Source organism: Babylonia areolata, chromosome 31, assembly GCF_041734735.1.
Source record: "Babylonia areolata isolate BAREFJ2019XMU chromosome 31, ASM4173473v1, whole genome shotgun sequence".
NCBI lineage: Eukaryota > Metazoa > Mollusca > Gastropoda > Neogastropoda > Buccinidae > Babylonia > Babylonia areolata.
Genome location: NC_134906.1, coordinates 27,018,921 through 27,036,807, shown reverse-complemented (window position 1 = coordinate 27,036,807; position 17,887 = coordinate 27,018,921). Strand labels below are relative to the sequence as shown.

Here is a 17,887-nt window from a genome sequence, read left to right as displayed (position 1 = left end):
TGATTCTCCTCTGCCCACTTCACCTGCCTTGAGAAAGAGAGATGAGGAATAACACCGACTCGACCCCCCCCCCCCTGTCTGTGGAAAAATTAACAGTATCAGTATCAGTATCAGTAGTAGCTCAAGGAGGCGTCACTGCGTTGGGACAAATCCATATACGCTACACCACATCTGCCAAGCAGATGCCTGACCAGCAGCATAACCCAACACGCTTTTTAGTCAGGCCTTGAGATAAATAAATAAATAAATAAATAATAATAACAATAATAATAATATAAAATAATAAAATAAATGAAAATAAATAAATAAATAAGATAATAAAAAAAAATAATAATAATAAAAAAAATAAAATTAAAGTAAAAAATAAAGAATAATAATAAATAAAATAAAATAAAATAAAATAAATAAGTAAAGAAAGAAAGAAATAATGGATAAATACATAAAAAAAGAACTATTACTACTAATAATGATATTTATAAGGCGCAAAACCTTGAAGTCAACTATAAGCGTAAAAAAAAAAAAAAAAAAAAAAAAAAAAAAAACACCCTCAAAGACTATAGTTAGCCCATGGTGGCACGACACTACCAAAACAGCCTCCTCTTCGTTCTAAAAGTTTGATCTAACGGGAACTCTGTCATGGACAGTAATAGTTGTACGTAATCGGAATGATAGACAAGATGATGATGAAGATGAAGATGATGATGATGATGATGATGATGATGATATAGATGCTTATGATTATAGCGCCTATCCTCGTTCGGAGACCAAGCTCTAAGCACTTTGCAAACACGGGGTCATTTGCACAACAGGATGTCTACCTGGGTACAGCCGAATGACGGCTAGCAATTTTATGAGCGTTCATCATTCGTTTCCTGTGTCATTCAATCGGGTTTCAGGCAGACAGTCATACACACGCAGACAGACATGTAATATTTTACGCGTATGATCGTTTTATTTATTTACCTCGTCATGTAGGCAGTCATACTCTGTTTTCGGGGGTGTGCCGGCATACTGGGTGTGTTCTTGTTTCTATAACCCACCTAACGCTGACATGGATTACAGGATCTTTAACGTGTGTATTTGATCTTCTGCGTGCGTATGCACACGAAGTGGGTTCAGGCACTAGCAGGTCTGCACATATGTTTACCTGGGAGATGTGAAAAAAATCTCCACCCTTTACCCACCTGGCGGCGTTACCGAGAATCCAACCCACGGACCCTGAGATCGAAAGTCCAACTCGGTTATTGCGCCCTTCAGATGACAAGACAAACAGAGATACAAATGGATAGAAATTCAGGCAGAGAAGACGTCCATGATAACGGTGATGACAAATGGATAGAAATTCAGGCAGTATCTACTAGTATCAGTATAGGTAGCTCAAGGAGGCGTCACTGCGTTCGGTTAAATCCATATACGCTACACCACATCTGCCACTGAAGCAGATGCCTGACCAGCAGCGTAACCCAACGCGCTTAGTCAGGCCTTGAGAAAAAAAAGAAAAGAAAAAAAAGAAGAAGAAAAAAAGAGAGTAAAAATAACAAAAAATAAATAAAATAAAATAAAATAAAATAAATATATAAATAAAATAAAAATAAATAACAATAAAAAATAAAATAAAATAAATAAAGTAAAAATAACAAAAAAGAAAAGAAAAAAAGAATTAAATGAATTCAGACGAGAAGAAGATGTCAATGATAACGGTGATGAGGACGAAGACGACGACGACGACGACGACGACCTGTCCGCATCACCTCAGTCAAGGAAACTGAGGCAAGGATCGGTACAGACTCCAGTTCAAGCTGGACAGTCTCGGCCAACCTCGCCCGGCCGCCGCGGCGGCGACCCAGGGCCCTGAACTCTTGCTGACCTCCTTCAGGAGTCGCTGAGTCACGTCCCTTTTGTTGTGGTGGTTGCTATGGCGGCTGACACCTTCCTGCTGCGACGACGACGACGGCAACAACGAGTCGCCGTATTCGCGGGATTGCTGGCTGTTGGTGGCGACTGTGAGCAGCCATTCGGTGAAGCCAGCCAGGGCGCGTCTCTCCAGCTCCTGCTCGAGGCACTCGAGGATGAGGGAGTCGTTCAGGCCGTTGAACTTGTTGGCCACCAGTTCGTGGCGAGCCAAAAGCCACGGGAGGTCCAGGGAGCTGTTGGGATTTGTATTTGTATTTGTATTTGTATTTGTATTTCTTTTTGATCACAACAGATTTCTCTGTGTGAAATTCGGGTTGCTCTCCCCAGGGAGAGCGCGTCGCTACACTACAGCGCCACCCTTTTTAAAAAAAAATATATATATATATATTTTGTAAATTATTTTTTCCTGCGTGTAGTTTTATTTGTTTTTCCTATCCTGTGTGTGTATATACAGGAAATGGTTTGTCGTTGTTGTATTGTTGTTGTATTGTTGTTGTGTGTTGATTGTTGTTGTTGTTGTTGCTGCTGTGCTGTGTTGTGTCGAGTTGTGTGTTGTGTTGTGTCGTTGTGTGCTGTGTTGTGCTGTATTGTTGTTGTGTTGTATTATGTTGTTGTTGTGTTGTGTTGTGTTGTGTCGTGTCGTGTCGAGTTGTGTGTTGTGTTGTGTTGTGCTGTGTTGTGTTGTTGTTGTGTTGTGCTGTGTTGTTTTGTTGTTGTTGTGTTGTGTTATGTTGTGCTGTTATGTTATGTTTTTTTAAAAATTATATTATTATTTATTTAGTTAGTTAGTTAGTTTTATTTATTTTCTCAAGGCCTGACTAAGCGCGTTGGGTTACGCTGCTGGTCAGGCATCTGTTTGGCAAATGTGGTGTAGCATATATGGATTTGTCCGAACGCAGTGACGCCTCCTTGAGCTATTGAAACTGAAACTATGTTGTGCTGTGTTGCGTGTTGTTATGCGTACTGTACTGTACTGTACTGTACTGTACTGTGCTGTGCTGTGCTGTGCTGTGCTGTGCTGTACTGTGCTGTGCTGTGCTGTGCTGTACTGTGCTGTGCTGTGCTGTGCTGAACTTGTATCATGTACTGTAATATACTGACTGTATTGTATTGTATTGTATTCCCCTTTTCAGACTCCTCACCCGAAAAAATAAAATTATATCACCCCTTGTCATACAAGGAAATCAGTAATAATTTACCAGAGTCTTTTATAAGTGCTTCAGTTCAACTATAAAACCTCGTCATCACACTCTTTCAGACTTTGGTTTGATTCTCAGGCCAGTTGTTAATCAAGTTTAATTTTAAGACTGTTATCTAACTGATCACGGGGCTAAATATCACCCTAACAGCTGGTGCATTTGTTTCAGTGAAATGACAGTAAAGCATATAATAATTCTTGACTGTGATTTGGATGCAGCCTCACCTGAACGCGAAAGTGTGTCATCACAAGTCGCAGGTAACGTTGATTCCCCCCCCCCCCCCCCCATTCATTATCAGTTGTTTCTCTTGTTGAATTAACGACTTCTCTTTCGTGGACTCCATGAAGTCATTTTCTTTCATTGTACTCCAATATTTGTTTCATGATTATAGACATCTTTGATTTCAGCTATCGTTCTACAAAGCTTCTTCCCCGAATCACTCAGCTTCACGCCCGCTCTTCTCTCTTTACTACCTTTCAAACGGTAACATTCAAATGTTAAAATCTTTACTGAAACAAAAATGTCCACAGTTAACCGCCAGTATGTGTGAAGAGGCATTTACTTTAAACAAAACTCCACCCCACCCCAGCCCACTCCACTCGCCTCCACCACCCTATTTCACCACCCCACCCCACTCCCCCCACTCCATTCCCAACACTCCACCACCATCCAGCTCCACCCCCCCCCCCCCGCCACCCACTTCGCACCACCCCACCCACTCCACCACCACCCAGCTCCACATCCCCCACTCCCCTCGCCACACTCCCCCCCCCCCAAAACCCACTCCGCACCACCACCCCACTCCCCCCTCCACACCACCACCCCCCTCCCCCCTCCACACCACCATCCCACTCCCCCCTCCGCACCACCATCCCACTCCCCCCTCCACACCACCACCCTACTCCCCCAACCACACTCCGCATTTCCCCACCACACTGCACCCCACCCACTCCACTCCCCACACTCCGCCACCACCCCACCACCCTCCACACCACCCCCTCCCCCCTCCACACCACCACCCCCTCCCCTCCACATCACGCCACCCACTCCACCATCACACTCTGCACCAGCTCACTCTCCCCACACTCCACCACCCCCTCCCCCCTCCACACCACTACCCCCCCCCCCCCTCCACACCCCGCCCTCCCCCTTCCACACCACCACCCCACTCCCCCTCCACATCACCCCACCCACTCCACCACCACACTCCGCATCAGCCCACTCTCCCCACACTCCACCACCACCCCACTCCCCAAACCACACTCCGCATTACACTACCCCACTCCGCCCCACCACTCCACTCCGCACCACCACCCCACTCCCCCCCACCACACTCCACACCAGCCCACTCTCCCCTCCACCCCACTCCATCCCACTCCCCCAACCACACTCCGCATTACACCACCCCACTCCGCACCACCACCCCACCCACTCCACCACTACCACACTCCACACCAACCCACTCCACTCACCTAAAAACGCAGACGGCTCGAACGTAGGTCCCTCGGCAGTTGTACGGATCCCACCTCCAGTTGACGGCCTTGCTCAGGACGTGTTCCCTGTCGTGGCGAACAGTGGTTCGGGGACCCCCCGGGGCGGCCTCCCTGTAGCTGATGGTAGCCCAGAACAGCTCGTCAGGGGCCCACGTGTCGTTCAGCCAAAGCAGGAAGTCCTTGTGGACCTGCCAAACAAATGAGGCGTCCAGTCATTGTGGATGTGGCGATAAAAACCTAGCAGGGGCGTCTAGTCATTCAGATGAGACGATTAACTGAGATGGTCCCGACAGCCGACATCCCCTGTGGTGTGGCAAGCACTTTTGCCCAGCACTGAAAAAAAAAGAAGAAAAAAAAAGAAAAGATCCCATGGCAACGAGAGTGTTGCTTCTTTGGCAAAATTCTGTTGGAAGAAATCCACCCCGATAGGTACCCAAGGTATATTCCCATGCATGCATTCGAGGCCTGGCTAGCGTGTTGTGTTATGCTGCTGGGTCAGGCATCTGCTTTGTAGAGGTGGTGTTGCGTATGTGGACTTGTCCGGGAACCCAGTGACACCTCCTTGAGGAACTGAAAGCAAAACTGGAACTATGGACCTGCCACAAAGGACCAGTGTAATATCAATGGAGAAAGGTTACAGCTTTGCACAGATAATGATAATGAAAACACAACCGCTTAGGAGGAATTCCGTATAGCCGGGCCTATGGCTGTGCCTCAAAGGACCAGTATAATATCAATGGAGAAAGGTTACAGCTTTGCACAGATAATGATAATGAAAACACAACCGCTCAGGCGGAATTCCGTATAGCCGGGCCTATGGCCGTGCCTCAAAGGACCAACTGGTATGTCTGGAAAGTTTCCAGCCCTGGATTAATATTGATATGATGATACGGTTACTTATATAGCTCTTATCCTCGGTCAGAGACCAAGCTCCAAGCTCTTTGCAAACACGGAGTCATTTACACAACAGGCTTCCTGCCTGGGTAGAGCCGACTGACAAACTGCCATTGGGCGCTCATCATTCGTTTCCTGTCTTGTTCAGTCAGGTTTCAGTCCCGTACAAAGACACATTCATTCAGACATGTAACAGTTTATGTGTATGACCTATTTTTTCTTCTTCTTTAATTCACCCTGCCATGTTGGCAGTCGTACTCCATAACCCACAGAACTCTTACAGGATCTTTAACGTGCGTATTAAAATTATGATCTTCTGCGTGCGTATACACAAAGGGGGTTCAGGCACTAGCAGCTCTGCACAAAATGGTGACCTGGGCGATCGGAAAAATCTCCACCCTTTACCCACCAGGAGCCGTTACCGAGATTCGAACACGGGACCCTCAGATTTAAAGTCCGACGCTTTAGTTAATCAACCGATCGGCTGTGTGCGACCGTCATACTGATAGTGAAAACACTCCGAAAACGGAGTATGGCTGCCTATATGGCAGGGTAAAAACGGTCATACACGTAAAAGCCCACTCGTGTACATATGAATAAACGTGGGAATCGCAGCCCACGAACGAAGAAGAAGAGGAAGAGAAGAAGAAGAAGAAGAAAGAAGAAGAAGAAGAAGAAGAAAGAAGAAGAAGAAGAAAGAAGAAGAAGAAGAAAGAAGAAGAAGAAGAAGAAGAAGAGGAAAGAAGAAGAAGAAGAAGAAGAAAGAAGAAGAAGAAGAAGAAGAAGACGAAGAAGAAGACGAAGAAAGAAGAAGAAGAAGAAGGAGAAGAAGAAGAAGACGAAGAAAGAAGAAGAAGAAGAAGAAGAAGAAGAAGAAGAAGAAGAAGAAGAAGATAACACAAAGGCTCAGGGGGAATTCCGTATGGACCATCATCAAAACGCCAACCAGTAATGCGGAGAAAAGTTTCAGCCCTGAACTGATGATGATGATGATGATGATGATGATGATGATGACAATGGTAACACAGCCACCACTGCTTCTTGTGCGGGGTGACATGATGTTCTCGTGGTAACGGGTCCGCCTAGGAAGCGAGAGAATCTTCCCGCACGGGTTCGAATCCCACACTCACCAGTATTGTCTTTCCCTCCTCTAGACCTTGAGTGGTAGTCTGGACGCTAGTCATTCGGATGAGACGACAGCGGGAACTTTGCGCAACTCAATGGTCAAAGTCAAGTTTCAGTTTCAGTTTCAGTTTCAGCAGCTTAAGGAGGAGTCACTGCGTTCGGACAAATCCATATACGCTACACCACATCTGCCAAGCAGATGCCTGACCAGCAGCGTAACCCAACGCGCTTAGCCAGGCCTTGAGAAAAAATTTAAAAAAAAAAAGATAAAAAAATAAAATAAAGGTGAATAAATAATAGATAAGCTTCATAGATAAATAAATAAATAAATAAATAAACAAATAATAATTATAATATATAAAAAAAAGTCAAACGCTAATGAACCCATGGCAATTAGAAAATATTGATTAAGAAAAAAAGTAATAGAAAAAGAAAGAAAAAAACCAACACAAAACAAAATAAAAAACAACCCCCCCCCAAAAAAAACACAAAAAAACACGACCCCCCAGCCCCCCCGACCAAAAACAACCAAATAGGTTGTTCCTGACAAACCTCCCGAACAGCGGAGTATGGCTGCCTACACGGCGGGGTAAAAACAGTCATACACTTAAAAGCCTACTCGTGTATATACGAGTGAACGTGGGAGTTGCAGCCCACGAACGCAGAAGAAGAAGAAGAAGAAGAAGTTCCTGACAAAGTTCTGCAGAAAACTCCACTCTAATAATACTTGTGTGTATATGCGCGTGATTGAGGCCTGGCTGAATGACACGGGAAACGAATGATGAGCGCCAAAAGTCTCAGCTGTCAGTCGACTGTGTCAAGATAGGCAGCCTGTTGTGCAGAATGATCGCTTTGAGAAAGACACTTAAAGTCTTCGTATCTGACCGCAAACAGGCACTATTTAAGTATCAGTAGCAGGAACAACAACAACAATAATAATAATAATAAGAAGAAGAAGAAGAAGAAGAAGAACAACAACAACAACAATAGTAAGGACAATAATGATAATATAATGATAATAAGAATAATAATCATAACAACTAAAACGAGATGATGATGAAGGATATGAACAGATGTGTAACGCTAGGAATGCAGTTGAAAAAGAAAGTTCAGAGATGGGATATTTTTGCACAGGTGTAAATCGGCGTATTGAACGATTCTGTGTTTTGCTGGTTTTTTTTTGTTTTTTTTTCTGCCCCATCATCTGCACCGTTTCAGTGGCATTACTCCCACGCCGCTCATTTAGATTCCCCCATACACGGCTACACCCGGGTTCGTCCGTCGCAGTTCCAGTGTCGGCAGTCCACAGGGAACCATCGATGTTAGGTCGCCCGGAGGCCACACACCAGAGGAGACCCTGCACTGCTGCTGAGTCATTTCGGTGGTGTTAAGTGGTGCCTGTTCTGTTTTAACCTACTTAGGACACCACCTACTAAGCCCCCTACTAACGACAATAATGGCTTAGTCGCGGAGCCAGACTGAGTGAGCGTCTCTCCCAGAGTGGAGACCGCCACCACGTCCCTCAAACAACAGCCCCCCATGAATCTGCCGACACTGACGACATTGACAGGACTCACCCCAAGCACGGAAGTGGAGGGGTATCGAAACTGAGGTCACCATGAGAGCAGGGCATGAAAGGCCACAGACTTTGAGACTATTTTGTTTTATATTGATGACGATGAAGGAGGAGGAGGATGACGATGATGATGACGATGTTGCTATGGAGGTCCATTTTGGTTTGGGACTGCGTGACAAGGCTGTACTCTACGCTTCCTGTCATAATGATATCCCGGCGTTAACCAGGCCCGAGAGATACAGACACTTGCAGTGTTGGTCAGGTAATTAGAGCAACACACCCAAAGACGCATCCTTGAAGTGGATGACACTCGACTGTGTGGTCCCAGTCTCTCCATTTAAGCCCACAGTACACTCAACTCTGGGTAGGAGCCGGCCACGGGCCGAAAAACCCACCTCCGCTGGGATTCGAACCCGCGTCCTCCCAGCCGTCAGTCCGCGACGCTAACCACTTCGCCACGGCGGCTGGTATATTTGTTTTCTTGTTGAGGTTATGTTTCTTGAGAAAAAAAAAGTTTCTAAGTTCCAAACAAAGCAAGCGAACTAACAAGCAAAACAAGAAGAGAAAACAAGTTATTTGAAATGACCTGATCTTTCAAAGCCCACTTCAAGAAAGCGCGGCTGACGGTGTTGTAAGCGCTGCCTTTCCTCAGAGTCAGGTTCCCTTCAAACGGAGGCTTCGGCATCCCGGATTCCTGGATTTTTCCGTCGACAATGTGATGCCGGGTTTTAAAGGGTTTGGTGTTCGAGGGAGGGTAGTTCTCCACGTCGTTGCTCCCGTCCAGCGCTGACACGATCTGCACCATCTCCAGGTTGGTCTTCAGCGGGAAATCCTGCCCGCAGAGATTGATGTGGTACCTCCACGGCACGGGAGACCTCAGGACCAGCCTGGCACATTTCAGGTCCGCCTCCAGGGACGTGATGGAAGCGTGGACCACGAGCACTCGGGTTCTGACGAGGAGAACATTGTCGAAACAACGCGTGACATTGGCGATGTGATGGTAAACGTCGGGAGGCGATTTGAAGTCCACGTGAACACAATACACGTTGTGGGGCCGCCACACAACGCTCAGCAGACGCACGAACATGTCCGGGTCTTTGTGAACCTTGAAACTGAACGCCAGCGGGAACTGCGCTTCCTCGGCGGTCACCGGCCAGCGTTCGAACCCTCGCTTTCGCCTCCAGCTTTTACAGCCGACTGAACTTCCGTCCGGAAGCTCAGGAGAGCTGTGACGAGGGGACATACTTAGAAGAGAGGTCAGCTGAGCTTTGCTCATGGTGATGTTTTGCCGACTGCCGAGTTTTCCACAGGTCACGGTGTGGATGCCGGAATCGAGAATCAGCATCCGAGTTCGTAACCTGGCGATGGTGAAGGGTGGAAGAAGAAGGGGGGCGAGGGGGGTGTTGGTGGGGGAAGGGGGAGGGTCGTGAGACAAGAGCAGCAGAGACAGCGTGGACAGAGTGATGCCAGCTATCAGCAGTCGCCTCGTGCATCGCCAATGGACAAACCGCCTGATCAGTTTTCTCAACCTGAAACAGGTAGGTGCACGTGCATGGGCTAAAACAACAACAACAACAACACACACACACACACACACACGCACAAACACACACAAACAAAAACACACACACACACGCACAGACAAACACACACACACACACACACACACACACACACACACACACACACACAAACACTTGATGAACAAAGGAAAGCTTCAGCCGCGAAATTCGTTATCAAATCTTTCGCATATGAAACCTTTTCTAGAGAAGAAGCTAATATGAGTTCACAAAAAGATTTTGCTAAAAGAGCTAAGACGATACAGTCTATGACATTCATTAATACATTTGCATGAGATATCATTTGTGCTACGGAATCAAAAGACAAGCAAATTGCAAAAATACCTACTTTTTCACCAGTCCCTGAATGGGAGCAGTGTAAAGCTACCTTTGACATGGATTATACAGATTTATCCAAGAACCAGTCACCATTTTTGTTAAAACGTGAAGTGCTCTCCCATATAGAAAATCAATATTCAAATTATCTAAAAATATACACAGACGGATCTGTTCTAGAAGATGGTAATTCAGGAGCGGCTTTTGTAATTCCTTCATTTAGAATAGAAAAATTATACTATATTGGTAGACAATATTCCATTTTCACAGCTGAACTTATAGCCATAATTATCGCCTTAAATTATATTTCAGACATTCCGAAAACTGTAAGTGAAATTTTATTATGTGTAGACTCAAAGTCAGTACTACAAGCTATAGAATCTTCAAATTCAAAGAAGCGAATTGAGATGACAATGGAAATAAAACATATTATTCACCAACTGACAAAACAGGGCATTAAAATTACTTTCTGTTGGGTACCTTCGCACTGTGGAATATCTTCAAATGAGTGGGTAGACCAAGCAGTTAGAAGAGCAGCACGTAATTTCGAAGGCGCAGTACAACTTGACATCCAGTTAGATCTGCATGAATGCATTAGTTTTATAGAAAATGTATCTAGAAATCAATTTCAGAAATTACTTATAGATTCAAATAATCAATATTACCACTGTTGTGTAAACACAAGGAATGCAGCTAATCCCAAACATTTTCTAAATTCGACACCAGCAGCACATTCAAGACAAATTACAAGTCTAATGTATGGAATTCGTTTTAATGCCTTTCGTACAAAAGTTTCTAAAAATATAAAATGTATATGCGGTAAGCAAATAACTGTAAGCCATCTACTCATTCATTGTCCGAGCATAAGACCGTTAATTCCAAAAGATGCAGTTGATGACTTTTCTTCCAATATTTCATTAACCATTGAAAAGATTTTGAATGATTATTCATTGCTTAGAATGTTTTCAGAAATTTTAAACTCCAGTCCAGTTGGTATCATTCTTTGATGTATTATAATTAATGTTGTTATTTATATTTACATTGTTGTAGGTTAATACTTGTTGATACGCATATACATATTCTCCCTCCCATGACACCTCACTCAATACACACCACAATCTCTTTAGACTTTTTCTTATAATAATATACCTTTCCTCTGATACATAACATGAACACTTTTTTACACTAATATTCACATGCACTCCCTTTCCTTTATCCACTACTTTATTCCTTTCCGTCTAAAAACACTTATAGTGAATAGACGTTAAACTGAAGATAAAACACACACACGCGCACAAACACACAAACACACACACGCACAAACACACACAAACACACACACACAAACACACACACGCACAAACACACACAGAAACAAACAATACACACACACACAAACACACACACGCACAAACACACACACACACACACACACACACACACACACACACACACACACACACACAGAGTTAATAAATGTAGGGGAATATAATGGACTGTAAAATCCGCATCCTGCTTCCATCTTTTTCTTTCTTTTTCCTTTTAACCCTTTCATCGCCAAGCTCGCATTTATGCACAGGCGTGGTAGAGGACCCATGTCACTGAAAGGCGACCATTCATTGGTCTGTTATCCATGAACCTACTGCTCTTAATGTTCGGTGGTAGGGCAGGCCATATTTTCTGCACATCGCAGGGGGAATCTCCAGCTATTCATAGCCACTGTCTTTTCTGTGTTTATACCACAAGGGAATTTTGTACTCTAAAGTGACTGGTGGTGAAAGGGTTAACTAACACCCTCTCCTATTCTCCTCCTTTTCATTTCTGTTGCTGTTGAAATTAGAAATAGCAAATAAAACAAATATGTGTAATAACTAACTAACTAAATAAATGAATGAGCAGCCTCAATACAGCTCATGAATATCTGGAGCTCCAGGGTGCAGTAAAAAAAATAAACTAAAATTCGGTTCTTCAATTCCAACGTGAAGTAAGTGCTGCTGTGTGGTACTGGGTGACGGAGGATGAAAAAGACTACACTACACTCAACAAAGTGCCGATGTTCGTCAACAGCTGTCTGAGAAGATGCCTCTAGATCCTTATATATATGATATGATAGTCAGTCGTGTCCGACTATGACCATCAGAACAGCAGAGGAGGCAACTGCTGTTCCGACTATTTGGGCTAGAATTTGATTATAGTGGAGAGTGTCTTGCCCAAGTTACATCCCCACTCTCTCGGCCAAGAGGGTTTTAGGGCAGTCGGCGTTGGGATGGTTCCCAAAGGCCAACTAGCCCACAAGGCTGCAGCACTAAGAGCCAGTGCAATTTTGCCTCCTACTTTGAGAGTCATAGTCCTTCACAAAAAGACTAAGCTGTAAATGGTTTCCCATTGAATGGAGTAACCATTGATAATACAGCTCTCGCTTCGCTGTTGGTCCATATGTAAACTTATGTCAATCTGTGATATAAGCTCAGTGTTGGGCCTTTAGATCCACTGGCCAACACAAGATCAGCAGCATTGACCTATAGAAGAAGACACAACTGTCAGCTGAAAGGAATCGGAAGAAGAAACTCAGGATGGATCACAGCAAACGCTGCAAAAATCATCGTAAAGCATCACCAGACAGGCCCCGACATGGAACCGTCCAAGGAAGAAAAAGATAGGCTGACCGAGAAACACTTGACGAAGACACCTCGAGGCAGACACCAAGAAGATGGGCCTTACCTCGAACCAGACAGAGGCAAAGACACAGTTAGGATAGGGGATTGTGGAGGTCTGTTGTTTTGTATTTTGTATTTTGTATTTCTTTTTATCACAACAGATTTCTCCGTGTGAAATTCGGGCTGCTCTCCCCAGGGAGAGCGCGTCGCTACACTACAGCGCCACCCATTTTTTGTATTTTTGCCTGCGTGCAGTTTTATTTGTTTTTCCTATTGAAGTGGATTTTTCTACAGAATTTTGCCAGGAACAACCCTTTTGTTGCCGTGGGTTCTTTTACGTGCGCTATGTGCATGCTGCACACGGGAGATCGGTTTATCGTCTCATCCGAATGACTAGCGTCCAGACCACCACTCAAGGTCTAGTGGAGGGGGAGAAAATATCGACGGCTGAGTAGTGATTCGAACCAGCGCGCTCAGATTCTCTCGCTTCCTAAGCGGACGCGTTACCTCTAGGCCATCACTCCACTATATCTGGCTTATAGTCCAGAAGAGATGAAAGGCCTAACAAAATCGCCTTTGTCTGTTTCTCGAGAAAGTTTGTTTTGTACGGTGGAGATGTTATGATTGTCGCTGATTCTGCTTTTTTGTAAACCCACTGGCCTTTGGACTGCCAGAGAGATGATGTCATGAAAAATGGCCCTGATCTGCTGACTAGGTCACGATGAAGGCCCAGATGCTACATGTGCCCATGGGAATGGACAGCCTTTTGTACTGTTCTGAAGGTAGTGTATCTGCACGTAAACCTTCCGCCTCTCCACCCCCCCCCCCCTTCCGGTCTCTCTTTCACATGCACGCATGTTATGAATGCACTTTGCCTTTCAGAGTCCAATAAACTACCTTTGAACAGCATATCTCGCTTTAGGAAACCAATAGTGAACCCATTATGTATCCGGTGTGACATACGAAATGAAAGACGTATGCAATTTACTTTGTCTGCCCAAGATACACATCCTTGCTTAAAAATATATGTTCTTTGTTAATACAGACTCCCTTCCAATTTCAAGATCTAGTTCCTCTGCTCAAACACATCGCATGTTAGGATTTTTAAAATAAGAATTCATATTACGGAATGCTTAAAGGTCGTAACTGCATAAATGCAAGGTTACCACCAGCAATTTAAAAAAAAACAAGACATGTATGTATTGTGCGTGGCTGAATATCAAATCAGCTTGAATACCCTATATTTACCATCGTCTACCCATTTGTTCACATGGGATCTTATGGCTTGTAAAAATTATCATTTCTTTTTGTATTCCATATGCATGAATGCACACGTACAGCAATTGCTGTTTAATATTTATCAAGCAAAACACTTGAAGAAATGAGCAAGAAGCATAAAGAAAGAGTTCACTATCTTTTTCCAAATCACAGGGGGGCAAAACGCCCAGTGAAGGGGTAAAAGGCCCACTGGTGGGCGTCTTGCCCCAACACCTTGTAGGCGTTGCATTTGTATTTTGTATTTGTATTTCTTTTTGTCACAACAGATTTCTCTGTGTGAATTTCAGACTGCTCTCCCCAGGGAGAGCGCGTCGCTACACTACAGCGCCACCCATTTATGACTCACTTGTGTAAACAAAGTGAGTCTATGTTTTAACCGGGTGTTCGGTTGTCTGTGTGTGTGTGTGTGTGTGTGTGTGTGTGTGTCTGTGTGTCCGTGGTAAACTTTAACCTTGACATTTTCTCTGCAAATACTTTGTCAGTTGACACCAAATTAGGCATAAAAATAGGAAAAATTCAGTTCTTTCCAGTCATCTTGTTTGAAACAATATTGCACCTCTGGGATGGGTACAAAAAATAAAAAAAGGAAGCCTAATTACATGCAAACTGCATTTACTGTTATATTTATATTTTTTGTATTCTCTAAACTTGGCACTTTGATCTGATATTCTGACCCAACAACAAGAGCAGTCATTATTATCATTTTTTGTTCCAACAGGAACTTCTTTTGCTAAGCATGGAATTTTTATTTATTTTGCAAACGTTTTGGTGCAGATAGTAAAAAAAAAAGGGAAATTACTCTGTAATTAATGCTAGGGGACTTAATTTGATTTAAACTGATCTTTCTCATCTTAAATATTACATTTTGAAATTATACTCAATACATAAAAAGCTTGCATTAAAAAAAAAAAATGTATCACAAGTGAGTCTTGAAGGCCTTGCCTCTCTTGTTTTGTATTTTTTCCTGTGTGTAGTTTTATTTGTTTTTCCTATCGAAGTGAATTTTTCTACAGAATTTTGCCAGGAACAACCCTTTTGTTGCCGCGGATTCTTTTACGTGCGCTATGTGCATGCTGCACACGGGACCTCGGTTTATTGTCTCATCCGAATGACCAGCGTCCAGACCACCACTCGAGGTCTAGTTGAGGGGGAGAAAATATCAGCGGCTGAGCCGTGATTCGAAACAGCGCGCTCAGATTCTCTCGCTTCCTAGGCGGACGCGTTACCTCTAGGCCATCACTCCACAGTTTTGCCCCAGTTTGAAAACATTACTATGATATGATTTCCAGGAAAATGCAAAGGAGACAAATCGGTTTCAGCGCTTCGATTCAACAACTGACACATTCCTTTCACAGAAAAAAAAAAAAAAATTATCAAATTTTGTTTTGAACGAACAGATAGTATGGAAATTGCAACAGCATCGGTTTTACAGAAATCAAGGTGAAAACAATCAAATGCATGTGGTAAACAAAGCTGACTTCTGAGTGGCCTCCGTGTTGAGGTGTGTTTTCCTGGCTGCCAAGCGGAAACAGTAAAAGTGTCATTTTATCGCTGTGTCACACTGTCTCCGATATTTTGGAGTGGGAGTTTGGCTCCGACTGGGCTTCTTGCCCCGAATTACTCTAAACAGATTTATAACCAAGCTGATAACTCTCCAAGTGTTTTATGATCCAGTATACTATCATTAAACCACGCGTACTGGTATACTGTATCTAACTGAACGACGAACAGGCCTTCACAGGCCTCAAACGTCTGATTCCAGTTCAAGTTCAAGAAATGAATAAATAAATGAATAAGTAGATAGAAAAATAAATGAATAAAGAAGGAAATAAACGAGTTAATGAATGAATGAATGTAATAGATGTATGCACATACCCACCTGCAAATCATTTTTGTAGCAACCAACTCCACACCCTGTCTCGCCCTGAAGTTTATGACTCAGACAGACATCACAGCTGCCGACAACAGTTTGTCAGAGCTCGAGCACGTTGTGATCTGCCTCGTTGTCAAAACCGGAACTGGTGCGAATCGGTTCGTCACTGGGTCGTTTTCGTTTGGTCAGGAAAAGCACACTGTGTGTGTGTGTGTGTGTGTGAGTGTGTATGAGTGAATTTTGCGTGTGGTCTGCACCTGGTTAGCCTAGCAACCGCAACAGGAATCAACAGCTCTACAAATATATATGGTCTTTCTCTGGGTTTTTTTTTTGGTTTTGTTTGTTTGTTTCGTGTGTGTAAATAGTGTCATCGGTGTGTTAGCTAACCGCTGGATTTCATGATCAATATCATCAGTCAACACGGTGACATCCGTGGGAGATTACTGTTAATATACATCTAATGGGTCGTGCTGTGTCTCTGGGGTAAACCATTGTACCGGCGACCATCCCTTGGAATTTACAGGACACTTCAATCGGGGTTCCTACACTTTGTTTTGTGCTCCGGAGAATTTTTCCTCGAATTTCAGAGGCACCTTTATTTTTTTTTATTAACATTTTAGAATAGATACATATTTAGTTTTTGTGTTGGAAAACGTAGTTTCAACAGGCCTGCAAGAAGGCCTCAACCACGTACGAATCTATGACATAAAACTATGATGTTACGTGATCTCGATATGACGTGTGTTTGGATTTCGTCATATTTTATGATGGAACATTGTCTCGAAAAAGACGGCCCTTTTGACAGTGACAACGCCTACGAAAGAAGTACATTTAAAGTGTCGTCAGTCATCTTTTGTGCCTGATTTAGTGACTACAGAAAGTCAGTTTCATGTTATTATAAAGGACTCGGAAAGCAATTCTTTGAAGCTAAAACACATATATCCTCACCATCAGCCTCAGCAAGACCGACTCCATGTACCAACCAGCTAGCTCACAGAACGCCACTGCCTCCCCCCCACCTGCAATCAAGATCGATGACAGTCGGCAAGTTTTGCTACCTGGGCAACACCCTATGCAGCAACGGAGCCCTTGATGCAGAAGTGACGCTGCGCATCGCCAGTTGAAAACTGTAATCCATTATCTTTCATATAAATGTTTAATTTATCAAGTTCTGATTGTTATAAATTGTTAATGTGATTGATATAACGCAGGCCCGTTTCTTTCGCAAAGTTACGTTCATCCAAACTACTATATCATCAGCGTATTGGGCGAGATTTATAGATTTAGACAGATATTTTGGCAAATCATATAACATTATGTTGAACAGAAGTGGGGAAATTGTAGAACCTTGCCGAATACCCATGTTAATTGATCTTGAAGACGACAATGATTGCCCAACTTTAGTGATGATGCTTCTTTCTGTCAAAAGAGATTTTATAGACCTGTGTACATTGCCACTTAACCCAATGTTCTGTAGCCTAAACAGTAGTCTGGCATGCCAAATGCGGTCATAAGCCTTTTATACATCAAAGAACGTGGCCAAAACACTCTTTCTCTTTGAAAACTGTTGTTTTATGTTTGTTGTTAGTTTTACTAGGTGATCTAAAGTAGATCTGCCCTTTCTGAATCCGGCCTGTGCAATCGGAATATTTCTATTTTTTATCACAATAATATGTTAGCCTCACCAATATAATTTTCTCCAAGATTTTTCCGACGTGCGATGTTAGGGATATGGGTCTATAACTCGATGTGTCTGATCGTGGTTTAGCTGATTTAAGTATGGGAGTAATGATAGCTTTTTTCCATATACAAGGTGTTTTACCTGTTTCCCAACATTTCGCATAAAGTGTATAAAGAAGCTTGCACCATTCTTTAGGAAGATGACTGATCTTGGTGTAAAAAATACCATCATAACCTACAGCTACTTTTTTTATTTTCAAATGACGCAATTGCATCTTCAGCTTCTTTAGAAGTGAGTGGAGC

The 17,887-nt window shown here is 43.5% G+C and overlaps 1 protein-coding gene across 1 annotated transcript; it reads right to left on the bottom strand.

Annotated features, from left to right (window-relative positions):
* Positions 1-1,756: 1,756 nt before the first annotated feature.
* Positions 1,757-9,546, bottom strand: LOC143276073 (beta-1,3-galactosyl-O-glycosyl-glycoprotein beta-1,6-N-acetylglucosaminyltransferase 3-like). The gene is made up of 3 exons (XM_076580460.1): positions 8,788-9,546; positions 4,586-4,794; positions 1,757-2,147 (listed from the first exon to the last, which is right to left on the bottom strand). Exons 1-3 carry the CDS (start codon positions 9,544-9,546, stop codon positions 1,757-1,759), a joined length of 1,359 nt encoding a protein of 452 aa, XP_076436575.1.
* Between the last annotated feature and the right edge of the window lie 8,341 nt (positions 9,547-17,887).

What these genes read in the sequence shown, in the direction of transcription:
- LOC143276073 (XM_076580460.1), bottom strand. Translation starts at nt 9,546, where the DNA reads ATGCTGATTCTCGATTCCGGCATCCACACCGTGACCTGTGGAAAACTC. An exon ending in AGTGGGCTTTGAAAGATCAG is followed by an intron (nt 4,795 to 8,787) that starts GTCATTTCAAAT and finishes TTTGTTTGGCAG; the next exon opens with GTCCACAAGGACTTCCTGCT. An exon ending in CGAGCCGTCTGCGTTTTTAG is followed by an intron (nt 2,148 to 4,585) that starts GTGAGTGGAGTG and finishes AAATCCCAACAG; the next exon opens with CTCCCTGGACCTCCCGTGGC.